We start from the raw sequence: 24,844 nt of genomic DNA, 5'->3' as shown, positions 1-24,844 counted from the left end.
TGCCCACATTCTTCTGCATGCTGTGTTGTCCTCCTTTCAGGGGTATACTGTAATCTGGTTTATGTCCACTGCTTCGTCGATAAATGCCAGGCTGCTGACAGGCTTGCTGTCAATCCCGACACTTACTGAGCTGTAATTAAGAGGTTCCTTTATTCAGGTATTTAGCATAACCTCTGGTTTACTCTTCATTCAGCAACATGAAGCCAAAGACTACATGCATCTAAAAGAAACACATTGTAAAGCACACATTGTATTAATGAACTGCCCTTCTGTGCTTATCTTATAAACACCTAGTAAGTGTGTAATAACCACTTTAATCATAACAAAGGTATTCATGGAAGACAAGCTCAGCCGTTATTCCAGGTTATCCATTGAAAATGATGTATTTGCATGTTTCTCATTTTGCACATCCGACTCTATCCAATGAAAAAACATCTTTTGTGGATATCTGTTTAACTTTTGATGGAATGCATATTTTCTGCTTGTCAGTCTAGTACCTGTTTGTCAGCCATACTCTCAAGTTTCTCATTACTTCAGAAAGGTATTACAATAATTAGACTTCATATTCTCTGTACTTTTCATATTTTTTCTATATTTTATATGTATGTCATACTGAAATTGTGCAGTCTCGAGACTATGCTTCTAACATTACTTTGCCTGAACTATTTGTAACTAATTTTTTTACAGATTTAGCAGATTGGTTTTCCTTTATCAATCTAAATATGCCTTCAGATAGCTGTTTTACTGTCTTGTCATGTATTATTTTGCCTTTATCTCTGTTTATGAGAAGATGTAAAAAACATGAAGAAATACACACTGCAGATTGTTCAAATTAATAAATCCAGTTGAAAGTCAAAGTGATCAATTCTATAACCCAAGACCATTCTTATTATATGAAGCAGAATGTTATTATTTTCACAGCATTAAAATTGTAAATTTTTTTATGTCAAGCATTTTCCAAATCCATGTTTGTAGACTTGAGTCTTCATTCTGCCAGTGCTCTATATTTAAACAAACTCTGCAATGAGTCTCTAAAATCGTGCTATTAAAAACAAACAAACAAAATAATCCAACATTTATTCTTATTTGTTTCCAGAATGCAGGGACTACCGGGCTTCTCAGATGATACCTTGAATCAAAAGCAATCTGAATGTGTTCAGAATAACCCATTTATTAAATTGACAGAACAGTTTGAAGTGCAGATTGGATTATTTGAAATACTCTTACAAAATTATGAAAGGAGGGGTTAATACCTGTTCTCAACTGAATTCTAAAAGAGAAAAATATGGTTCACAGAGCTTGTTAGCCAGATCTGTAAAAATATATGTCAATACACTCTGAAATGATTAGATGTCCTTCACTGCACGTAACAATAAGATCCCTAGGCTACAGTTGCAGCATGAGCTTAACTCAGAACTCAAGGCTGTACCCTAAAGCTCATCAACAGAGAAACATACTGCAGAGTATTTCAGTAAGAAACAGCCTTAAAATGCCAGCATGCCTATCCACCTTTGAACCAGCATTTTATAGTGGAGTTGTCTGGTTACATCACAGAAACAATAACCAAAGAGGATTACAGCACTGTAGGGGCTAAATCACATCCCTATTTGGTGTCTTCAAGCGCTACATGGCACTGGATGTTGGTGTTCCCTCAGATAGGGTTTCTCCAGTGTATCTTATGCTTCTTCACTTCTATTGTACCTATCCTACATAAAAGGTGACAATTGCCTATTGTATACATCCCTCTGGTGAACATGGTGTGCAGACAGAGTGAAGAAGCTTTTACAGTGTCTGAAAGGCAGGTAAAATGAACATCTTGGAGACTAGACCTCCCTTTTCAATGAGCATGGCCATCATGCCCACACAGAGTCCCACTGATTTTTTCAGGCACAGTTGCCTTCATCCCCTCCACCCCCAGAACAAGTTTTACCTCTTAACGTCTCATTAGGCAAATCAGTGCATAATAACTAGTACTATTGTTATTATTAAAATTCAGGGAATAAAATTGGTAAAAGCCAATAGAGGAATTTTGTTTAATTCTAGAAAGTTGTGCACTTAAATATTTACTACAAGTAAATGCGCTAAGTGGAAATTTGCCCCAAATATTTTTTCCTTCTTGGTTAGCTCGTACTGTGTCTGTCTCAGCATATGAGAGCTTATCCAGTGAATATATAGTACTAAATCTCTTTTGCAAGGAAGTTAAATACTGTCCTTGGCTTCCTTGCTCCACTACACCTGTTTTGATCCTTCCTGAAAAGACTAACCATCTCTACTGTCTTCAGGAGATCAAAATTGCAACCCAAGATACTAAACATCAGGCAGTCAATTAAATAGCAAATGTGTATCTTAAAATGTTGACTAGACAGGTTCTCTTGAGCTAAATTAGTAATTAATTAAGCCAAAATTCAGCTATTTTTTCCCTTAGGACACAAAAGCACTTGGACAAACACACAAGAAGCTCTGTCAAAAGGACTACCATTGGAAACATAAGCTATGTTGCATTCAGAGAGGGACAAGTATTTCAGGACCAATTGCTCCCTCTCTCTCTCTCTTTCCATACTTTCCCCCACCCAATCAGAAAATCAACCAGGCATCATCTTTTTTTTTTTTGCAAAAATTAAGAAAAAAAGCTCTGTGAACACTCTCAAGTGGAATGGGAATGAGAAAAGATAAAGAAGACCTTGACACTTTTTTCATTATTAAGTTCAACGAGGTTAAAAAACTTACAAACATACTAACAAGCAGCATTATATACAAAAATATATAATATTATATATATTTTAATTTTATATATATATTATATATATATTATATTACCTAAGAATTATACAGCCATTTCTTAGTCCACAAACTGTAATAGCTCAGTTTTTCAAGTACTATATTATAGTGCAGCAACAAGGTCTGGGAATTAAAATCTTTGTATGATAGATTTCCACAGATGCCCTAAATCAAACTAGCACTGCAAATATTCAGGTTTTATACAGGCAAAAGGTTTACTTTTATACCTCTAGCTTTCTGGAAGGTGGTTGTAGCTCCTCCTACAAACCACCTGACCTAACTGGACACATTTTTGGACAAGCCAAATGCAGTGTTGTCAATACTTCCATGAATTTCTATTTCTCTTACAGCCCAAAATTTCTGTAGCAGTCTGAAAATCTCCACTTTTTGCCTAAAAGAACTTCCAATCCCTGTGGGTTATCCAGAATAGACTAAATGTGACCAACACAACATAGCATCTTTAAAAGCTAAGTACACAGACCCAAAGGAATATGTAGCCTAAAAACATCATTATCATTAGAACAACTTCACCTTCTGTCAAAGTACCACGAGCTAGAATTGCCTTGAAGTATGAGTTCTTTTCTGCCTGAGGCTCTCATTCTTCCCTTCAGTCTCTCCATTTCTCAGATGCTACTTTTGCAAGACATACTGGCAATGACAGCTGAGCAGCACACCATTAGAACAACCTCATCAGTTTTGCTATGAATCGGTTCAGTCTTTGAGAGAAGCATACTGCATACAAGTGCATCTGTCTGAAGCACATGAAAAAACCATGGAGTTCCTAGTACTTTATGCCAATGTTAATGTCTTACAACCACCTATGAGTCTCCAGCTCCCCTTCATGCGGTGCTCTTTTATACAGTTTGCAGGGCATCACATTGACCATTAATCAGCAGTAAAAACTGGAGCCTGCCTCAGAAGGAAGGTAAGTGTGCCCAGGTTTTCTCCTCAGTCCTGTACTGTTTCCTAAACCTCTCTTTTCAGTGTCCTCACCCATTGGACTGGTAATCATTAAGAACGACGAAAAGTTCAAAAAACTACTTACTGTTGGTGAAGAAATATGAGAATCCAGATTATTTTACCCCAAATCTGGATGTTGTATTAATTTTTTTTTTTAACCCCAGAACCAACTCTTCCTGTCTGCATTTCAGAGTAGGCATTTCAAAGGAAGGACTGAGGCTTAAGTCAAAACTATGCATGGGATGTCCCAGGCATCTGGTTAGAAATGAAAGAGCAAACCCATTTAAGTAGAAGTGTGGACATTTGGGAGGGGGAGCAGGCTTGCAATCTGCACTCCCTCCCCCAGACCACTGCTGCTGACCCCACGGGAGCCAGGCCTCTGGGGCTGTGCCTGTTGCCTTACCCTAGAGGTAGGCTCCATTCTCCAGGGCAGATGAATGGTATGTGTGGCATCACCAGCACAAGGCATGCTGGGGCACCACATGGAGGGAAGCTGGCAACTGCGTGTAGCTGCTCTTGAAGAACCTGGAAATAAGGGGGAAAAATACAGACTAAAACAAAAAAATGTACAGAAACAGGCTTCTCTTCTGTTTGCATTGGGGTGCTTGCAAACAACCAGTTCTTTTGTGAGTTTGCTACTGTTTTACTGTATTAATAAACCTTTAACAAAGTTTGAGCTCCTCCTCTTCCCATCAAGAATTTTCAAAAACCTAAACCCAACCAGATGCTCAAAGTTTGTTAGGATTAAAATGAAACCCAAGCACAGTGCAGAAAGCAACCTCTCAAGGGATGGAAAGTACGAGAAAGTCTGAACATAACAAACAAAAATATTAATGTTTCCTTATTCTTTCCTAATTGCCTAGTCTGCTCTAGAGAAAGCTAAGTGATTGAAGAGTACTTAACAAACAGCAGTCCTCTTTGAGTGGCACGCAGTGCAAGTTAAACCCTGTCAGCTCTTAAGCTAAGACTTTCTAGAACAGATCCAGAGCATTTGGATCCAAAGGGGTGTTATTCGTTTTTTGTGTAACCTGGGGAGCTCTTGGCCCCATGAGACCATAGGGTGCCTGCCTGAGAGGGTTAAACGGGGTCACTGATTTAATGTGGATTCCCAACCCAACTTGGGTCCTTTCGCAGGATTATTAAGGCAGGAGGAAAGGCAGAAGGAAGCGCAGGAGAAGAGAGGGTGGGCCACGGCTCCGTCTGCAACGCATCCCGCTCCGGGCGACCCCGCACCGGCTCTGCATCTCCGTCCCTCCCCGGCCCATGCCCCGGCTTGCGCCGGGAAAAGTCCTCTGGACATCGTCACTCTCCATCGGCCAACTCCACCCCAGGCACGTCCCGGCGCAGCCTGCCCGGCTCCCCCGCCACGGGGGCAAGGGACAGGGTCCCTCCGTTTGGCCGCGCTCCTGGGGCAGCCCCCCTCGGTCGGCCCCCTCGGGGCTGCCGTGCCGCCCGGCCCCCGCCAGCACTCACCATATTACAGATGGAGGCGATGTTTCTGACAGTCATTAGTCTAAAGGTTGCAGCGATCCCACACCGCCATCTTTATAAGGTGAAAACAGCCCCGCTCATGGTGGGAAGAGCGCAGGAAGGGATAGGGGGCGGCGGCGGCTCCTGCTCCGGGGCTGGGTAAAACCAAGAGGAGGGGACTGCACAGGCACCCTTTGTGCCCGCAGAGCAGTGAGAAGGACGGACCTTCCCGGCCTCCCTCCCCCGGGCGGGTCACCGGGAGCTTCAGCAACGCGGGGAGAGCGGCCGCATCTCCGCTCCTTCCGCCTCTGCCTCTCGCACGGTCCGCAGGGCCCCGGGCTCCCGCTGGAGCGCTCAGCCGCGTCTCTGCGCCAGCCAGCACCGCGCTAATCTCTCCCTTCCTCCTCCTCCTCCTCTTTCTCCCCTCCTGGCGGCCGCCGCTGCCGCTCGCCGCTCCATCGCAGCGCCGCGCCCGCTGATCGGCTCTGACAGCGCCGGGGAAGGAAGGGAAGGGAAGGGAAGCCGCTGCCGCTCGCCGCTCCATCGCAGCGCCGCGCCCGCTGATCGGCTCTGACAGCGCCGGGGAAGGAAGGGAAGGGAAGGGAAGTGAAGGTCAGAGGCAGTGCCCGGCGCGGGGCACCCCCGGCGGGGCGGCCGCCGCCGCAGCCAATGTGCTGCGGGGCCGAGGGGGCGCGGGGGGGGCTGCGCCTGCCGCCCCTCCGCACGGGCGCTCCGAGGGGCTCCTGGTGCCTCAGTCGCCGGGCCTGGAATGGCCACGAGGCTGCAAAACTCGGGCCTCAATGCGTACAAAATAATACCTGCAGGTAGTAGGGCGAAGGACAGGAAGGCAGAGTGCAGGCTGGAGGACATGAATGTGTGGCAGTGACGACAGCATTGTGCTTTGGGACATGCTCTCTCCACCTGATTAGAGTTACACAGGAGCCCAAGCACTTGCAAACCCCAGAACAGTAGGCTGGAATGTAATTTACTGCCCACAGTTGTTGCTTTGTATTGCCATTCATGCAGATAACATTTATCTTCACAAATGCTGCTTTGGGACCGTGTCCACACCACATGTCCTAGTGCTCACTCACAAGTTCACAACATATGGCACCGTTAATGCAATAATCTCAGTTTCCCTTCAAACACAAGCAAGTCGAGGTCCATGTCTTTCTCCAAGGTAGAGCAGAATGAATGTATTAAGTTTACACACAGGATAATAGGCACAAGGTTGTTAAATAGCTAACTTGAGGTCACACAGTAAATCTCTGAGAGAAGCAAGAACGGAGTTCAGCTAGGGGAATCCTCATCTTAGAATTCCCCTTTTCCTTAGCAATTATTGCTGTTTTCAGCAGAAGCTTAAGGCCTGTTTATTGTTCCTCTGCTATGCTGAGGTAATCACTCAAATGAAGAGAGAGAACTGCTAATGTTTCTACAGGCATCTCTGCTCTTAACAACACCTGAAGTATGGCATGCTTATGCTTGGCTATACTTTTTACTACATGATGAATATAATAACTTCAGCTTATAAGAGCTTTGCATCACAGGCTTTATTTACAGGAAACCTTCTGGAGTCAGTAATTGTATTTTTATTTCAAGAGAAGGTCTTACTAATTAGAAGATTGCTAATAAAAATCTGGCATCAGCAGTAGCATCTAAAGATAAATTCCTGCCCTAGAATAACTTTAGGTAAGTGGCCCCAATCCAGCTCCTTGTAGACAAGTGCCTACTTTATAGAAATGGTATCAAATTTGGCATTAGTTGGTCTCCTGTTGACAGCTTCAGCAAAGAAACCCAAAATACAGTCAGTTGTCATGGAGAGAGAACTTTCTTTCCTCAGTCAGTTGGATTAGTTACATTAAATCACTACAGACATTTGAAATACAGAATAGAGAAAGATTTTCAGACTTAACAGAGTGAAGTCATCAGGATCACTAAACTGCTACATAAATCCACAAATCACTACACAAAAGAGCCATCAAATAACATAACGCTGAGAAAAAAGCCAATCTTTGGTATAATCTGTTAAATTAATAATTTTACATTATATGTGTGTTTGATCCCAAGTGTTTAATTTGCTTAAAGTCAGAGGGTTGGATTACATGTAATATGACAGGTTTTCTCAGCATAGCTGTGGGAAATGGAAGTTACGCTGAAGTGTCACTTCAGGACTGGTCACCTTTGGCCTCAGTTCTGAAGCAGTCAAGGCTTGATCAGTCTCCAGTGCATTTCTAAATAGCCTGCAGAGATTGGACAGTACTGCACTGTACCTGGTTTTTAAACTGTGATTCCTTTTATTTCTGAAGCCTAATCATGTATTCTTTGCTGCAGCCAATTTATTCCAATTTACTGTAGAGAATCACACTTGCTCTCAGTGGAAAGTTATGGAGCAAATGAGTGGGTTCGAAAGGTGATTAAAAATTTAAATGAAACAAAATGCAGTGTCTAATAAAGCCATTTGCGTCACATGTATTTAAAGGTCAAGGATATTATTTCCATAATACGAACACGAGAGAAATCATACAAAGTAAGAAAAAAAAGTAAGGAAAAGGTGATATTCTTATAATTCTGCTTTCTGACTGATGCCAATTACTTGACTTCAGACTAAATTTTCAGGTCGTTTCTGTTTGTTAAAGCTTTCTTTTTTTTTTTTAACATGAAATTAAACTGCTACTAGTTAAGCAGTACTGGTTGTTGAAGGAAATATTTGTAAACACACACATCATTCTGTGAAGAATTCAGTATTGTTTTCCTTAATGGTAATATAAATACTTTAATTTAAAGGGGGACACATTTAATGTCTTATTTCTTAGGATTAATAATAAAAATAGGAAATGATATATGAGTGTTTATGTGTCAGTTTGACAAGAGTTTGGGACTGTCTTTTTTGTTCTTCAGTCACATATCAAACCAGGAAAGAAGAAAGAAACATTCAGGCTTGAAATGGACTGGTGTGTGTTTTTGTTTTCTTCTGCTGTTGTAATTTCCAAAACTAGAAACTTTATTTCTGTAGCTTTTTGAAGATAAAAAAAGTGCTAAGCAATGCAACAAATGGTACTTACAAACGTTATAGGAACTGCATGAATAAAGAACAGTGCACAATTGTTTCCACTCTAAAGCATTGCACTGTATCTTCATAACAAACAACTAACCCTGTGTTTCTTCCGAGTGTTAGACAAAGAGAAGGAAAACAAAGGACTATTTATAACCTAAGAGTGGTTATATAATTTCTGTTGAAAGGTAAAAAAAAATTCTTCTGCATTTAATTTTAGATCCATCTTGGTCTCATCTGGCTATATACTTCAGCATTTTTATTTTGCTACATAGAATAAGAATCTACTGTAAATATCCTCTTTGGCTAGCAGAGGCATGGACTTCCATAATATTTTCCATCTGACTTTCTCAGAGGACTTTGCAAGCATTCACTCAAACTTGTCAAAATATTTGATGGCATGTTAATATTAGCTTCCTTTACAAAGCAAAAAAACAGGAAGCAAAAATTTAGTGACTTGTCCAAAGTTACACTGCAAAGTTGGTAACAAATCTGGGACTAGAATATCTGCTCACTCTGTACTACAAAGAGGATATTGCATTTCCTCTCCAAAAATCTTGAAAAATTCCACAGAGGGTTCACTGATGTTTTTCTTGTAATAAGCTCAGTTCCAGAAATGGGTAATCATCAGTTGTTTTGCTGAACAAGTGTTTGGAACAGAATCAAACTTAGGATATATTTCCAGCCAATTAAAAGACCATTTCAATTGAAAAGGCAGTTAAAACAACACTAAGGTTTTCTGCAAGATTGGAAAATATATAATAAGCATTAAAAGATAATTCAAATATCAGAAATACTTTCAGTGCTGACAATGTAGCTTTAGAATTTTAAAATTTTTTTTAATATATATTTTGTATCTCATTTTAAATTATGTTCTACTAAAAATAGCAATATATCTTTAATAGGATGGCAAATATGTAGACACAAGCACGAGGGAGGATTTTCCATGAAGCTTGGCCCCCACTGCAGAACAGACTGGGAGCTTTAGTACTTGCAGTCCATGGATTGAGTCTGTAGTGCATGGCTTGTAGCAGGTCCATGGAAACTACTCCATTTGCACCTGAAATTCTAAAGGTAAGAGGGAGCTGTAGTCCATGAAAAATTCATGGAAATCCACAGAAGATGTGGGGAGTCTACAACCAAAAAAGCAACACAACTTTGGAATCACTATTCTTCTTTAAGACTGTTATCTTCGAAGCAATCTCTAACCAATATTTTCAAATTATCTGAGAAAATATTGCTCTTAATTGAAAATACTGTAAAGCTTCATATTTTGGTGACAGCATGACTTGTTGGGATTCTAAAGATAAAGCACAGCAAATAAAACTTTGCATTAAATTGATCTCTGAATCTTGCTTATCTTTTTTGCTAGTGAAAACATTATACTAGTTGACAAATCCACATCTGCCTCTTGCTAGGACAGTAATTTACTCTACATAGAGGGTTTAGAAAAGGACAGACAGGTCAGATAGCCTCTGCATTCCTCCTCTTGAAGTTATGCCACTATCAGACACAAAAGTAAGCTTCATGGAACCAGAGAGAAGGCAAACAATGCAAAGTTTGTATGGGGAAGACAGAAGAAAGCTTGTACAGGGCAAGAAAAAGGTGTAGGATTACGTGAATGATTAAAATGCTCACCTGGCATGGATACTGATCACTGGTTTGCTGTGCTAACAGAAGTGTCAGTTTACATTCTGTACTGGAAAAGAAGAAACTAAACTTGACATAAATCCCACTGACACAAATGGTAAAAATTTAAAGGTTGAATACCATTTTTTTTTTTTGCTACATTACAAAAAAGTACTAATCTGATTCAGGTATCTGACTGTACAAAATGGTCGTTGCAGAGAACCCCACTTGAAACAACCTTGAACTATGTGTCTCACAAATTCATCTCCAGAGACTGATTTACCTGGAGTCCTGAGACAACTTTTGAATCCTGACCTCCCGACAATAAAGGGCACAGGGACTACAACTGCAACAATGTTTCTAGTATCAAGAATTAGACAGAAGTAACTAGACGCTGTAAGAAACAATTTCTAGAACCATCCCTTGGTTGCAACTATGTGACTGTTTGTTTCAGGATGAATCATGTTGGTTTAGATCTGCTGAGGGTAGTTTAAATGCAGGGTCCGGATTAAAGATAGTGGGCCGTCTGTTACTTTCTTTCCACACACTTAGAGGAGCTGTGCTGATAGGAACTCTGTGTGAGCCACGACATCTTGGTTTCTCACCAAGACAGGAATCTATGAATTATCATCAATATATACACCTTTTCCAGCAATACATACACTTTTTTGTGAAGCAGGGACTTTCATTCAATTTGGTTTGGACAAGGCTCTGAGGCACACAGTGTGATTCTTGGGGTGTTCTGCGCAAGGTCAGGGGTTGGACTTGATGATCCTGATGGGTCCTTTCCAATTCAGTATATTCTATCATTCTATATGAAGTCTCTGTGTTACAAATTACTAATTCCCAGTTCATGCTCATCTGCTCATACTCACCCCAAGCCCTCTCAGCAGCATCCCCAGCCAGGCAGCCCATTTTAGCTGGGGCAGAGCAGCAGTCCTCTGCACCCACGCTGAGCGCTGCCTTGCAGGACAGGCCTGGTGCCACCGTGTCACCCGTGACCTGCAGCCCCGGAGAGAGCTGCTTCTGCTCTGACAGGGGCATTAGCGAGGCTCGAGGCTTTACCTCGCCATCCTCACAGACAGCTCTTAAGCCTCCTAAGCAGGGCTTAGACGGGAGTTTAGACAGAGATCAGCCGTATTTATTGCCTCAAAACCGCTACACAGCTGCTACTTCTCACCGAACACGCTTTTGTTTTCCTGTGCTAAGAGACCTCCGAGCACGCAGAGCTCGGCCCGGGCAGGGGCGGACGATCACGTCCCGACGAAAGCCCCGTTATGACCCGTTAGGGCTTCGCCCGACTGAGCGCCGTGGGGAGCGCGGCTGAGCGACCGGAGCGCTCCTCGCAGAGGCGGAAGCGGGCGGCCCCCTCACCCCGCCCCCGCGGGGCGCTCTGCCCTCGGGGGCTCCGAGCTGCGGCTTCACCGGCGCCGCCCCGCGGCGCGCGGGGTCACGCGCGTCGGCCCCGCCAATAGACCGCGGAGGTGTGCGCCGCGCGGGGTCTCGCGGGAGCGCGGGGCGATATTTAAGGCCACGTGGGGAGCGGCGCTTTCTCTTTCCGTGCAGGCCTCCGGCGCGGTAAGGCCGCGATGGCCGCTCGCTCCGCAAGGACGGGCTGGGGGAGGGGAGCAGGCGGGTGCGGGACCTGCACCACCTTCCCTTCACATCTTGCCCTCTCGGAGCTTGGCAGTGCTCCGGCGAGTCAACACAGGGGGATAGAGCAGCTCTCCCTCACAAAAACCCAGTGCGGAGCCCTCCTCTCCGCCCTGCATCCTGTCGTGAGGCACAAGCGGCCCCTCTCTCCCTCTCCGCGGCCCCCTCACTGTCCCAGGCTGACGCTTCTCTCCCTCCGCAGTGTGTCCCGAGGTACCGGCGAGTCCTTACAATGTCCCCGGCGGGCAGGAGGCCGGGCGCGGCGGATCTGGGCCCGGGGAAGCGCTGGAGGTGTGTGGCCACGCATTTGGACGCCCATGGGTGAGCGGCACACGGACCTCATCCGCTCTCCTGCAGCCTCGGGTTGGTTAGAAAAGGCTTCTGACCTCAATAGGCTTTATATCCCGACGCTTTTTAAAGACAAACTTATTTATGGGGATGCTGCCCTGTATCTCTGAGACAAGAAAGTGTTTGTGTGCATTTGCACCCTTCTGTTCTTTGAATTGCAGGTATTGAGCTGCACAAACCCTGAATCTGAATTCACTGGAGTGGTTTTGTATTTTTATAGGGTGCATCAAGAATATTACACTTAGACTCTGCAGTGTTTAGAGTATTAAATGCTGTAGGCACTTAGACTCTAATGATAATGGCTTCAAACAAAGAAGTCCCTGATTGCTTGGGCTTTCTTTCCAGTCTTCTAGTGCATCTGTAACAGTGTCTTTTGATACCTCTTGGTTGAGCTCTGCGTATAACTTGTTACAAGCTGTGTATATATTTGTAAGTAGACACAGGGTAGCAATGAATTTGCTGTTGAAGACAGTCTACTCTGGACATTTATAGCCTCGGGGTAGTGTCAGCACAAAAAGGAATTTGGGCTTAATAAATTTTCCATTGTTTCTGATTAGTAGTATATTTTAAAAGATATTAAAAATACATTTTATGTATTTTGAACAGGCTAATGAAAACAACTTGGCAGATTAAAAAACTGATTACGTTTGATTTGATAATAAGCTTCATGTAAACAACCTCTGCAACTTGGTAAAAAGTTACTGTAAAAGTCTAACCCAACATAGTAGCAACTCCGTATAATGTGGCTTTGAGAAAGTGTAATTAAACACTAATAATTTTACTATAATCTTATTAAGTTTTTTTGTGTGTTGTTTAGAGGCCCGACTTAGCAACGTCATGCAAGAAATATTCTAGACATGGATAATCAGACCTAAATGTGAAGCAATGCTCAGGGCTTCTTAGGAATAAATAATACCTTCTACTGGAAGGTAAGTGTGCTCTAGTTTAATGACAATTGCAGATAATTTTAAATCTTGCTCTTTGATAATTCACAAATTTCAAGCAAATTGTATTATCTCTTTTGAGTAAATGGTAAATTCAGATCATCTTAGTTAATAAGAAACCAATATAATATAGTGTAATCTACTCCCCTTTTATGCTTTGCCCTCTTAAGTCTGGCAGTGTCTTAAGTGGCCAACACAGAGGGGTATAACAGTTCTCCTGCAAACCCAGAGGTGAGGTTGAAACCCTTCTTTGGATCATGCTTGGGAGGAACACATTTATGAAACTACTAAACTTCATGAAGCTACTAAATCAACTTTATTAATAGCTTGTAGAAAGATTTTGAAATGTATTTGGTTATATTATCTGAGTCTTAATATCAATTTTGTGTAAATCTTTTTCAGGTTTCTCAATCTGTTTCTTTGTGAACCTATGCAATGAATGTCTTGAATGAAGAGTTTCTTGTAAATTGTTTGGTCTCCAGGTATGTAATGTGAAAAGGATTATCAGATGTTAGTGAATGCATTGCCTTCTATAGCTAAAGGAGTTTTAATTTATTCCTCACTGGAAAACAAAACAAAATAGTTTGAACTAATGGAAAACCTGTGTGGTAACTGTTAAAACTTTATATAGATTTAGCCAATCTAAATAGCAAAAAAATCTAAGGAAAGCTTTGGGTAGTTATTGGATGTATTTATTCTAATAAGGCTGGTCCTCTGGAACGGAATCCGTACTAATGGTATGTGAAAAGAAAATCCCTTCCTGTACAAAGGAAGTAATTTGTATTGAAAAATTGCTCTGACTTAAAAGTTAGTGTCATGTAGAAGGTTCATATAGCTCAACCTTAGGGCAGTCACCCCTTTCCTGTGTGCATGATGCCAACTGCAAATTAAATAGAACTTCTTTTACAGGGAGGAAACTAGAATGTGCCAGGGACTTGAACTGATATTAAACCTCAGCTTGTGATCTTCTGAATGGCTGATTTCTGACTTCATATGTGATGACTCCACTTATCACCTTCAATGTATCATCTTGGAAGTGGAATTGAGATAAGCAATGTCTAAAACTACATGTCTTCAATGATCATATTTAAACAGGAACTTTACCATTTGTTAAAACAGGTTTCTTAACAAAAACTTTTGTAATTTATTACTGTCTTTGTGGAACAATTGAAATAAAATGTGAGTATGCTACCAGAAGTCTGTGTGTTCTGAAGGTTTCGTGTTGAGGTACTTCCTGTGTGAAGGCTTTGTTTCATGGATGTAAGCACTTTTGTGCTGCCACACAGAAATATTCTCTTGCTGTGTGCAAACTTGATAAGATTAATCTTAAATTTACAAATCCATTGAAAGTGGCCCTCAGTATTTTATTCTTAATGTCTGGGTTTTCTGAATTATTTTATAACACGAAAGCACTAAGATCAACCAACCAACTCCTGAGTTATTTCATTAGGCTGGATGTGTTACATGTTCTCTACAAAAGGATTATCTCAAGCTGTAAAGAACAAGTTAGCAAGAATCCCATTACTTGCATATTTTAAATGAGCAAAAAGGAAAATGTTGCAGTATTCCACGTAAAGCACAATCAGCGGGAAAGTCCTTGAAGAGCAAGTTCAATATTGTTGACCAATTGGAAGCTTGTATTTCAGTTGCTTATGCCTCAGTAAACATTAAAAACATTTTCCTCAGTGGTAGGTCTTTACGTAAAATGATTAAATGCTTTGTATTACTAGCCAATTTTCCTTAGAATGCACAAGCAAAAATACAAAATACAGTCAGAAGTAGCTGTCAGGTGCTCCCCACTGCCTACACAGGAAAGTGAGTTAGTGTGGATTTAGGACCAAACATGTATATGTATACACACACAGAGTCAGATTTATCCCCCATTGAGTTGTTATCTTTATGTAAACATGCACTGAAGAGTGAGTAGTGATTTCCTCTGTTAGTGGCCTGCTAGGCTTACTTAAGTCTGCTTCTTTTTCTCTGGACTTGCATTTTATTAAAAGACAAAACTGAATTTGAAGGGTATACGGGAGCATTTTCTCTTCATTATATTAAACCTGTCTGACAACTGTCTAGATCCTACTATGAGAAACAATGAATCATTTTCCTGCAAGTCTTGTGAGTTGTTATATAGACCTGCGTCCCCTGCAGTCATGCTCAAGGACTAGGTTTTAGTCTATTTGGTCTTGCGTTATGTGATTGTGGTTTTATATCTGCCCTGTACGGGACTTCTAAATATTGCTTCTCTCAGGTTCAACATTAATTGATAGTATTCAGGATAGACTAATTTTTAAATGTTCATTCTTGTTTTCCTTAACCAGTAAGTTTGTTTACATTTGATAGTTTGGCATGATGTTTTCAGTGAGCTGCCTACACTTCCAGAACTTTCTGAAGGAATCAGAAGCTATCTTAAAATTAGGGTTGGAAATCCTTTCCAGATTTATTTGGCATGCATTAAGTGGCATTAAATTCCATCTTCTGCTCTGTCCACAAGGATCTTGTCAGAATTGAAATCTTTTGGGATCTGCAGCCAGCGTTCTGCTTTTTTTTGATGCTAAAACCAAAAAAATATGCCCTTGAAGGACCTATCTGAAGCCTGAAAATAATGCTGCTTTGAGTCATGCTCTGTGCTTAGGTGCTGACTCCTTCAGGGACTTGTCAAGATTTTTTGAGACATTACTATTCTTCAACTTCCTGCTGTGCAGTTGGTGATAAAAAGTACTATTAAATCCTAATGACTTGGTCCTTATTCACAATCTTTTTTCTAAAATGTTTCAAGCAGGTCCTTGTTCATTCATTCCTAGTCATTAAAAGCTTTTGGGAGGGAAGCTGTGNCAGAAACAAATAATTAATTTGACTTTTGTGATGCCACCTTCAAATTCTCAAAGGCTCCTTTCATACTTGTTTTTTTCTTGGACTTGCAAATTCCTTTGCGGACTTCCTGTTTCTGATCAATTTGGAGAGATTTAATGTTCTTTTATCATTATGCTACTTAAGCATTTCTGCTGCTTCAATATCCTACAAATTTAAGCTGGGTTATTACTTTTTGGTTTGATTTGGCATGACTTGCAGTGTCTGAAAGACAGCTGCACTGTGGAACATGTTCTTAGTTTGGGAGTGTGAAATACGTGTTTTTGTGTGTTATATTTTGCCCATGAGACTGTCTTTAAGCAACATTTTATCTGTTTAGCTAAACTGCACCCTTTTTGGCTGATAGTTGCTGGTAGTGTTAAATAGTTTCATTGCTCACTACTTTCTTTCTCTTTTTTTTCTCCCTTTCTTAAAAGGAGAAATTTATTTTAAATTCCAAGAAGTTCAAGATAAAAATGTTTTAGGATCTACTTCTTTCCATCACTGACAGATGAAGTTTTGTTTTGTGTCAGTCTGTCTGATACAGAAGATAAGCTTTTTCACATTAGTGGCTTACACAGTGTACTGGCAATATGGTGTACAAGTTTTCCAACAGAATTGCTGTGTCAGTGAAGACCTAATTTGCTGCAGCTTTTAATAAAATATCCACATGCCACTAAGTGATGATGTTGCATGTAAGGTCCAGTCTTTGCTGTTCTCTCCTTATGACATACCTCGTCAGAAAGGCTGATGGAGAGAGAGACAATCCATTCCAGACATGATCAACTATTTTGATTTCACACAGCACAAATGGATTAAGTTTAGTGGTTTTAGTACATCTGGAGAGAGATCAAGACTGAAATAAAGTATATTTGGGACTCAATAGTGAGCACTTAATATTTCACTTATCTTGTTCTTCAGGTAACTAGGCAATCTTTAGGCATTATTCATTAAAAACTGAATTGGTTTAATGCAAAATCCAAGCAGAGATTGTATTTTCAATTAAAGAAGTATCAAGTTATTTCATGTATTTATAGGTCTTATGATTTTTTACATTTGACTTTGTTATCACTCGGGGCCATTACTCTATGCTGAAGGCTCATTTTGAAGAAACACTGGTTGGAACAATAAATCACTTGAGAGTACTTTGTTCTAAAACTTCTCATGAGTAGTTATAAGAAATCTCACCTCAATTAACTTTGGCTTGTTCCTTTTCCATCTACAGGCTTTTTGAAATATGAATACATCAGTTCAGGCATCACTCACCTAATTAAATTTATGATATATCGTGTTAAAGTAGTGAAGCAAAACAAAGGGATTAGTATTAGTGTAGGTATTTTAAGTATGTCTAAAACTGATAACTGTTGGTGTAAATTCACCCTGACCACTGCCTTGGGGGACTGTATGCTTGGGGCTGCCCAGTTCACTAAGAAACCTGGTTTGTATCAATGCTATTCTCTAAATAGAGTTATAACATTGCAATTTTCCCTTTTGTTTCTCATTGGAAAAGTGAAGGCTAATAGAAGAAAAAAAGCCAGGTTTGCCTGAGAATAGTCAAGGGCTACCTGGTTGTCTTACAGCATCACAGATTTTTGTCATCTAGCCTTGTTACAGGCTAAATGACATGAACTCAGATCCTGCCATTTTATAGAGTTTTGTATGTATGGTTTGTACAACGGATCATATGAGAGTTTGAGGGGAAATAAAGATGGACGAGATCTATAATATAGCTTTTAATCTGTACATTTCTGTTTATTCTGGTTATTGACAGCAAATTTAGGAATGCTGCTTTGGCTTTTCATTGACTAAATCTGCAAGAATGTTAAATATTAATCAAGACCAAAGACTGTCAGACAGAAGGGGGGGTATTTACATATCTATGGTTTTATTCCATGTTCTAGCAGACAGTTGAAAAGCATGATATCTCCTATTTCACTTCCTTTTGGTAAGTAGTTACAGCTGATGAGACTCAGTGATCAAAGGAATGAAAATAAAAAAAAAACCTGAAAAATGAAATGTACTTAGGGAGTAACGTGCTTAGCCCTATACTGTTTTCGTTACACAGGGCTACATGCAACAATATTTTATTATATTCTGTGCAAGGGTCTGGCAAGACATAAAAATGCTTATTCCCTTTTTTTTTTAATTGGGAACAGTTGTTGGGAGACCACCTTGAAAGTCTAGAATACCCTAAGAGTTTTAGTTCTGAGGAGGTTGACAATACCAGAACCTGTGTGATTTCTATTTAGTAACACAGATTTGTGATCTCTGGAGTTTGTATTGCAATGCTTTTAATAATCCAAAGTTTGGATGCAGATATTAATTTATATTAGAGTTTATGACTATGATTCTTTATGTCCTTACATTAATAAGTCATACTTACTGATCTTCAGTAGGAAGGGTGGAGATAGTAATAATGGCTGCTTGTTGTCTGAGCTAATCTTTTGAGTTTATGGTTAGTTACCTGCATCTTCCTTATTTTTACTCATGCTTTCCCATAATGTTACAGCCATATCTGACATTCTAGAGCTCTTGGAAAGAGCAAAATAGGGTGAGAATACAGGCTGAATGCACTTGTACCTAAGAAACAATGTGTGTGCATCTTGAGTATTTTGGTTTAGATCAATGCAGGCAGATGTTTCCTACCAAACTACAGTTTATGAGATGGAAAAATCCTATATTTGTGGTTGTGATGTCTCAGCTCTAAATAAGCCACATTTTTTTTAAACTTTCTACTTTCAGTTTCAAATGCAACTCTCACTGGATTTTTCTACACATCGATACTTTTACTTACCTCGGTAAAGGTGAACTGACATTCATTGCTGCAAAGATGACCTTTTCTGTTCAGTGGATTTTGATGCAAGGCTCAGAGATTTCCTCCTATGCCCTGATAATTAAGTTCTACAGCTTTGACTCAATGCATAAATAATGAACACTACAGTACTGAAAATACTCATACTTTTTCAGATAGGAAAGTATAGAAGCTGTCAACAATGACTTGCCATCTTCAGATTGTACTGTATGTGTTTACTGTAACACACAAAAGTTATTTAACTGAGAACTCTAGTATGTGTATTTCAACTTAAATATACTTTATTAAAATCCCGAGCAGGAGTAACTGGAAATAGGCAGAGGTCTAGGAAGAGCAGTGTGTGTAAGACCAGGGGATGAAAAAGATGCTAGGACTTTCTGCTTTTAGCACTACCTGGATTTGGAGACAATAGGTCATGCAGATCTCTAGTTTATTTAGTGTGGTAGCAAGTGAGGTCGTTTTATTTCCTTCTCAGTGGTATATTGCACACCAAAGCAGAGGTGGTATGTGGCCTATGATTCAGAGTGCTTTTCAGACTTTCTTCTGCTAAGTGAAGACTCATGCAATTTGGAAAGTGAAAGAAAATCAGTAGCAGTTCTGCAGGAAGAAAATCTCTGCAAGCTACTCAAAAAGGCTGCTTACTGTAATGTTCTCAGGATTTTAGTAATGGATCCTATCAGGCTCATCATTTCAGGGTTTTTTTCTTCTGAAGTGTAAACATAAAATACGCACAACATACTTTACTGGTAAAGTAACCAGGACGAAATAAAGCCAAGTACACCACACAGATGGATGCAGTGTTTCCAGAAATAATGTTTTCTCTTCCACATACCCAGACCAAAGGTACTGATTTCAGGTCCAGTATAGCACAAGGTTTTTAGAGTTGCTGATGTGCTGTGACATACCATGATTTTTTTTTCCACATATCCATATGTTTCCTCAAAAAACCTGCTGTAGACCTTGCTGTTTAAATTTGGAGATAGCTTATGGCCTCTCCGTCCTCTGTTGTGTGGCACAAAAGAAAAAAAAAGACAAAAAGAAATAAGCAGAAGATAATAAAAAACCCCTTTTGCTGCTGTACAAGAAATCTGGGATTTTCATCTAGTCATACTCCTGCTATCAAGAAAAGCTGGAAAGAGAAAAAAGGTATAATAATAGAACTCATATGTGTGCAATAAAATTTTAACTCCGTCATGTGTTTTTATAATAATAGTAAGGTGAAAATTATTAAAGAGTATCCCCAATAACTATAAGATGACACTAAGTCCCTCTCAGATTCAAGCTGCTTCTTACACTGCATAATGAGTACAATTATTAGAAGGCATATCAGCCACATTCCTTTCAGTTGTTCATAACTCCTTGTTCGTGTATCATTGATGGCAGAGCTTAAATGATTCTTGGCCTTATGCAAAAAGTTGCTACCAGGTCAGTGTTTTCATATTATCTCATTGTAGGGAGAGCAACCCAGGTTTGGGTACCTTAACTGTAGGTCATCTTTTCTTTATAGTGTTGTAGACGTAATAATGTGGTCTGATTCCCACCTGTGTCATATTAAGGCTGAGAAGTCTCACTGATCTGAGCTAGGTCCCATCTGCCCTCTTGGTCTGAGATGGAAAATGATGGTTCCAACTGCTGGGGCTCCTCTCCAGCACTGTTTTACCACGTGTTAGCTAAAGGAAGCTAATTACACAAATAAGTAACAGGGTGACTTTTTTACCGCTACTGGGATGCTGTTCCTCCGGTTTTTCTCCCTAACTTATGTTTTATTGCTGTATCTGTTTTGATTCACAGTATTTCACCTGCTCTCACCAAACTTGACATGAGACCTTTCAGTGTGTCAATTTACTGTGAGTCAAAGCAGAACGAACATCACAAGGTACTTCTATAGGTTGGTCCTACTAAGCTCTATGTCAGATTCCTCAGGTTGCCATGTTCTTTCCAGGCTCCTCAGGCTCCCTCTGCAGGAGCCACGATTTTCACTTCTTGTGGAGCTTCCTCCCTTTAACTAATTTGTGAACACTCAATAGATTTATTATACTATTCAAATTTTGCTGTTACTGTGTCTCAGAAGTTCTGAACAAAAAAACCACCCTCTTAAATGGACAGAATATGGAGACGCAACTGCTTTTAATAAATGCTATGTGATATGTGTGTGTGATTTGAAAGAATTACAAAATTAGACAGGTTAAACAAAGCAAACACAAGTTAAAGATATGGAAAAATATTAGTTCTGCCTTGTAGCTATCTCCATAACAGATCAATACTTACAATTACAGAGTATTAAGCTGATATTTAAAAATCACAAAAATTTCTGTTTTTCTTTCTTGCATGTCTACAGGCAGCATATTTTAGTGGTGAGCAGGAAGAGAAAAATTTCTGCCATTGTCATATCTCTGTAATACTTTGCCATATTTTAGAAGTGAGCAGGAATGAAAAATTACTGCCATTGTCATACTTCTGTAATTAAGTTAGCTTATCACTATATACTGTGTAGTCCACAACTTTTATAAACTCTTTTCTTGAACTTCTTGTTAACTTCTTTGGAAATTGCTAGGGAAAAGAAAGCATGCCAAGAATTCATCATAAAGCCATGACAGTCTGAGTATTTGTATTTATGCTATTAGAGAGGGACTGATGGTTTTCCTTCATGACTAGAATTATGACAACTGAATGCATTTTCGGTTATCAGATGAGACCTCTCTCTACATATTTGAATATAGGGTTTAGATATGAAATTAAAAGGTAAAGAAAAATAGTGAATGTATTACATGCCTTCTTAAATATCCCATGTATCTGAAACTGCTTCACAACACTGTAAGTTACTGTGTTGCTGTTCACTTCAGGAACCGTAAGCAGAACCAGCATTTCTTACTTAGTTAGTAACAGATCCCGTTGGACAGGACTTGATTTTATGAGGAAGAAAATATAGATAGGGTACTACCACTGTTTAATGTTGTGGGGTTTTTTAGAAAATTGTTGCATTTTTATATTAACTAAGTGAAGATGTCATTCCATGTAAACTGTAGAATGATGGAAGAGCTGCTCTCCTAGCTCTCTCTCGCTTAAGGCTATCAATTATAATTTGAAAAGGCTGCTCGAATCTAATTTTAAAACTTCCAAAAATAAGGTGTGCGCACTTAGTTGGAGATCACTAGGACCTGTAAGATACTAACGCAAATGTGGAGTAGGTCTTCAGTCAATTTCACCAAAATTCAATTAAAACATGCTTGTTTACTTCAGCAGAGACTCAGGCCTCCCCTCCCCTCTATGACCCTTAGTTATCTTTCTGAAGTTAACCTAATGTCTAAAATTATTTGAGGTACTGTCCTCACTCTTGCCTTTTTCTTATTTCAGTAGCTCACCTCACCATTCCTGCTCTGTACTGTGCTACCAGGTGCCTAGGTCTAAAGTTATATAAAGTCAAGTTATTTATACCATTTTTCACTAATCCTCATGCTGTTAACCTGAACTCATCTTTGATCTTCTTCAGCAGGGTGTCACAAGTTTCTAGCTTGACTCATACAGTTTCTCATGTTCTAACTTTTTTTTGCTTTATGACTTATAATCTTTATTCTTCCACGTAAGTGATCTGTCCTTCCATTCTAACTTCTGCACTTTAATTGTGAATTATTTCTATTTCATCACTTTTTGGTTTTTTCAGAGTAATTGTATTATTACTGCATCTACCTTAAGGTTATTTAGCATCTTCCCAATATTTTGTCCATGTTTGTGTGAGCACAGAGAGAAAAAATGCCTTGCAATTTGTAATTAGAGTCTTTAAAGTAATTACAGGCTGTGACTTGTTTTTATTCAGTTGGATTTTTATATAGTTTATATATGTTTTTATTGCCTTGACATTTGAGTACAAGTTGGACTGCTTGTGAGGGTCTCACATAAAATTCACTAGTGCAAAATGCTGTTGCCATTTTCTTGTGGAAAGATAAATCAGAACTGAATGTTTCTTGCATTAAAATGGGGTGGAGAGGAATTGTTTTTCCTTCCAAGTAACTTATTTTCAGTTGTCAGATTTCAAAGCTCTAAGTAAGAATATCATATGGATCATTTCTTTGCTTATATTTCCAGCTGTCTTTCATGTGGTGATTTACTTTCAGACATGCCTGGCTTGTGTCAAGACAGAACACAAACCACAGTAAAACTGTAGAGTCTGGCAGAATTTCTTATGGTGGAGTCTATAAATTGCATGTTTTGCAATAATTAAAAATAAAGATTTTTAGGGTAGGGTTTTTCAGAAGTATTCAGAACTGGATTCTTTCCAGTCTTTCTGAAGAGTTTTACTGTTTATGTCAATAGAGCAAAATTTGGCCAGTGCTGAATAGTTTGAAAAGCCCTCTGCTTGTACTAAAATGAAAATCTCTGGTATTCCTTAATCTCTTCAGGTGGCAGGGTGTGTTTTCTTTGGCCAGGTAATTTGGATTGGCCACACAGAAACCCTTGTAATGTGATTCTGTACTTATATCATGAAGTCAAGAGGAAAAAACAATTTATTACCCTGTAGGCGCTGAAGGAGATATAGAATCCATAGACATAGTTGTAGACTTTCTAGAAGTCTTAGTTCATGTCCTATGTATCATCAAATACATTAGAAAACATAAGTAGTCTCACAAATATGAACTATTTTAAAAGGCAGAAGCTTGATTTGAGGAAATTTTGTTACTTGCAAGGCAGTTCTTTTAAGAACCTGAGCTAGTCGTGTGTAATAATTAACTGCTTGATTGAATACAGCTCTAAAGGTAGAGTTATTATTGACAGTTCATACCCATAGTCTGTAACACACTATAGGGCCAACAGGTAAATCAAAACAATCACTTAGATAAAGATTTTTAGGAAAAAAATAGTTTCATACAGAGAATGCTATGGAAGACTCAGTCTAGAATACAAGGACAGTCTCAGATTTTCATGTGCATGCCTTAGTGTCATTGTGGTAGCGTTACTGGGGCAAAAGAAAATCCTATTTAAACAACATATAATGAATTGCAATCAGAAGCTAGATAGAGCATAGAGTTAAAATTATGAAACAAATCTACTTACAAAATAATAGGTTGAGGGAGGACCATGAGATGAGTGACAAAGAGTTTATGGCCATCACCTACAACAGTGATGTAATTTGTATTTTAGTTTGAAACTGGAAAGCTTCTACAAATTTGATTTAAGTTTTTTGGCTTGGACTGAAGACAGTGTAGATATGGTTGTGTGAATGGTTCCAAAAAAACAAAAGCAGAAAGGGAAGATGAAGTGGTTTGTGTTTCATACGTTGTTCAGAAACTTTGAGAGTTCAGTTTGGTTGCTCTGATTTGGATCAATTCAATAAATGCTATTAGAAGTAGTTCAATAAACTCTATTAAATGAACGTCTCTAGTATGGGAAATGCATTTCATCAGTCCCTTAAAAACACTAACTAAAGGGGGAAAAAAATCAAAACCCCTGCTAAAGAGATGCTAAATATTGTTTGTGACAACATAAGCTTAGTGGTCTTTCCACCAACGAAGTGTTGATGTATAATGACTTAGAAAATCTAAGTCAAAATGAGAATTAGTTGATGTTTGAAACTTATCTAGAGCTGATATAAATTTGGCAAGAACAGAACAAAACATAGAACAAAATATAGACATTTTGTGAAATTGAGTACGTCTAGTCTGCATTGGAGCTAAATTAATTTTTCTTCTTGTTTGATAATTTTTATAGCAAAACCAGAAACATTTCACAAACCTCTCACATTTCTGGTCTATAACGTAGCAAGAGGTGGGATATTCAGTACAAGTCATTGGCTATCACTGTCTTTAGATTGATAGTTTATGAGTCTGAAATATACTTTTTTCAAAATCATTATCTACTAAAATGTCTAAACCACAAACTATATGATTAAGTATATTACATAACAACTCAGTAATGTTGCTCTAAAAGCTCACTTGACCTTTTTAATCCTGTATAATTTTTCCCCCCAAAACTGTTTGCAGGCAGCTTGTTCAGAAAATGAGTTATTCATTTAGGTAATTGTTGCTAATAGAGCTGAAAAAAACAAGGGTGATCACCTCTGCTTCCTAGAAAAGCAGTGTGCAAATTCAGCAAAATTATCTTTGAGTTTTCAAAAGCAATCTGTTGTATTGACTGTGTTATTTCTGTGCTTACCTAACTAGAAACAGAGCCATTCGAGATCAGAGACTCTTGGCTCCTTGTTCAGCTATAGCTCTACTGAAGCCAGTGCTTGGAGGAGGAGTAACCCCATTTGCCTTCTGCTTTTGATTCCAAGCTGTTTGGAGCAGGTTTGCTTATGTAAAGATGCATGTGGAAGGGATCTGCACTCAGTATGGATGGCTACCCAAGAGTAAC

General features: G+C 39.4%; 1 protein-coding gene and 2 long non-coding RNA genes across 6 annotated transcripts in view; 1 reads left to right on the top strand and 2 right to left on the bottom strand.

Moving 5' to 3' along the window:
• Positions 1–5,687, bottom strand: part of USP46 (ubiquitin specific peptidase 46) — a 36,140-nt gene extending 30,453 nt beyond the window's left edge. The window contains exons 1-2 of one of the 2 annotated variants that reach the window (XM_017804267.1): positions 5,212–5,687; positions 4,142–4,263 (exon numbers count right to left, since the gene is read on the bottom strand). In XM_017804267.1, coding sequence (XP_017659756.1) covers positions 4,142–4,222 — 81 coding nt within the window. In that variant the 5' untranslated portion in view covers positions 4,223–4,263; positions 5,212–5,687. The remainder of the gene's footprint in view (positions 1–4,141; positions 4,264–5,211) is intronic. The other variant, XM_017804274.1, reaches the window with a different exon arrangement.
• A 1,097-nt stretch (positions 5,688–6,784) lies between these two features.
• On the bottom strand, positions 6,785–11,286 carry LOC108510005. 2 transcript variants are annotated; one of them, XR_001872945.1, is made up of 3 exons: positions 10,765–11,286; positions 9,899–9,959; positions 6,785–9,328 (listed from the first exon to the last, which is right to left on the bottom strand). It is a non-coding gene; the product is annotated as an uncharacterized LOC108510005 (long non-coding RNA). The 2 variants fall into 2 exon arrangements; XR_001878787.1 differs by having other exon boundaries at positions 11,070–11,286.
• Positions 11,287–11,413: 127 nt separating this feature from the next.
• Positions 11,414–14,031, top strand: LOC108504122. Of its 2 annotated transcripts, none has more exons than XR_001877073.1 (5): positions 11,414–11,467; positions 11,745–11,863; positions 12,708–12,819; positions 13,237–13,316; positions 13,744–14,031. It is a non-coding gene; the product is annotated as an uncharacterized LOC108504122 (long non-coding RNA). The 2 variants fall into 2 exon arrangements; XR_001877135.1 differs by having other exon boundaries at positions 11,745–11,905.
• Positions 14,032–24,844: the final 10,813 nt, after the last annotated feature.

The sequence above is a fragment of the Lepidothrix coronata genome, unplaced genomic scaffold, assembly GCF_001604755.1.
Source record: "Lepidothrix coronata isolate B3197 unplaced genomic scaffold, Lepidothrix_coronata-1.0 Scaffold0, whole genome shotgun sequence".
Classification (NCBI taxonomy): domain Eukaryota; kingdom Metazoa; phylum Chordata; class Aves; order Passeriformes; family Pipridae; genus Lepidothrix; species Lepidothrix coronata.
This window is presented reverse-complemented; position numbering and strand designations above follow the sequence as displayed.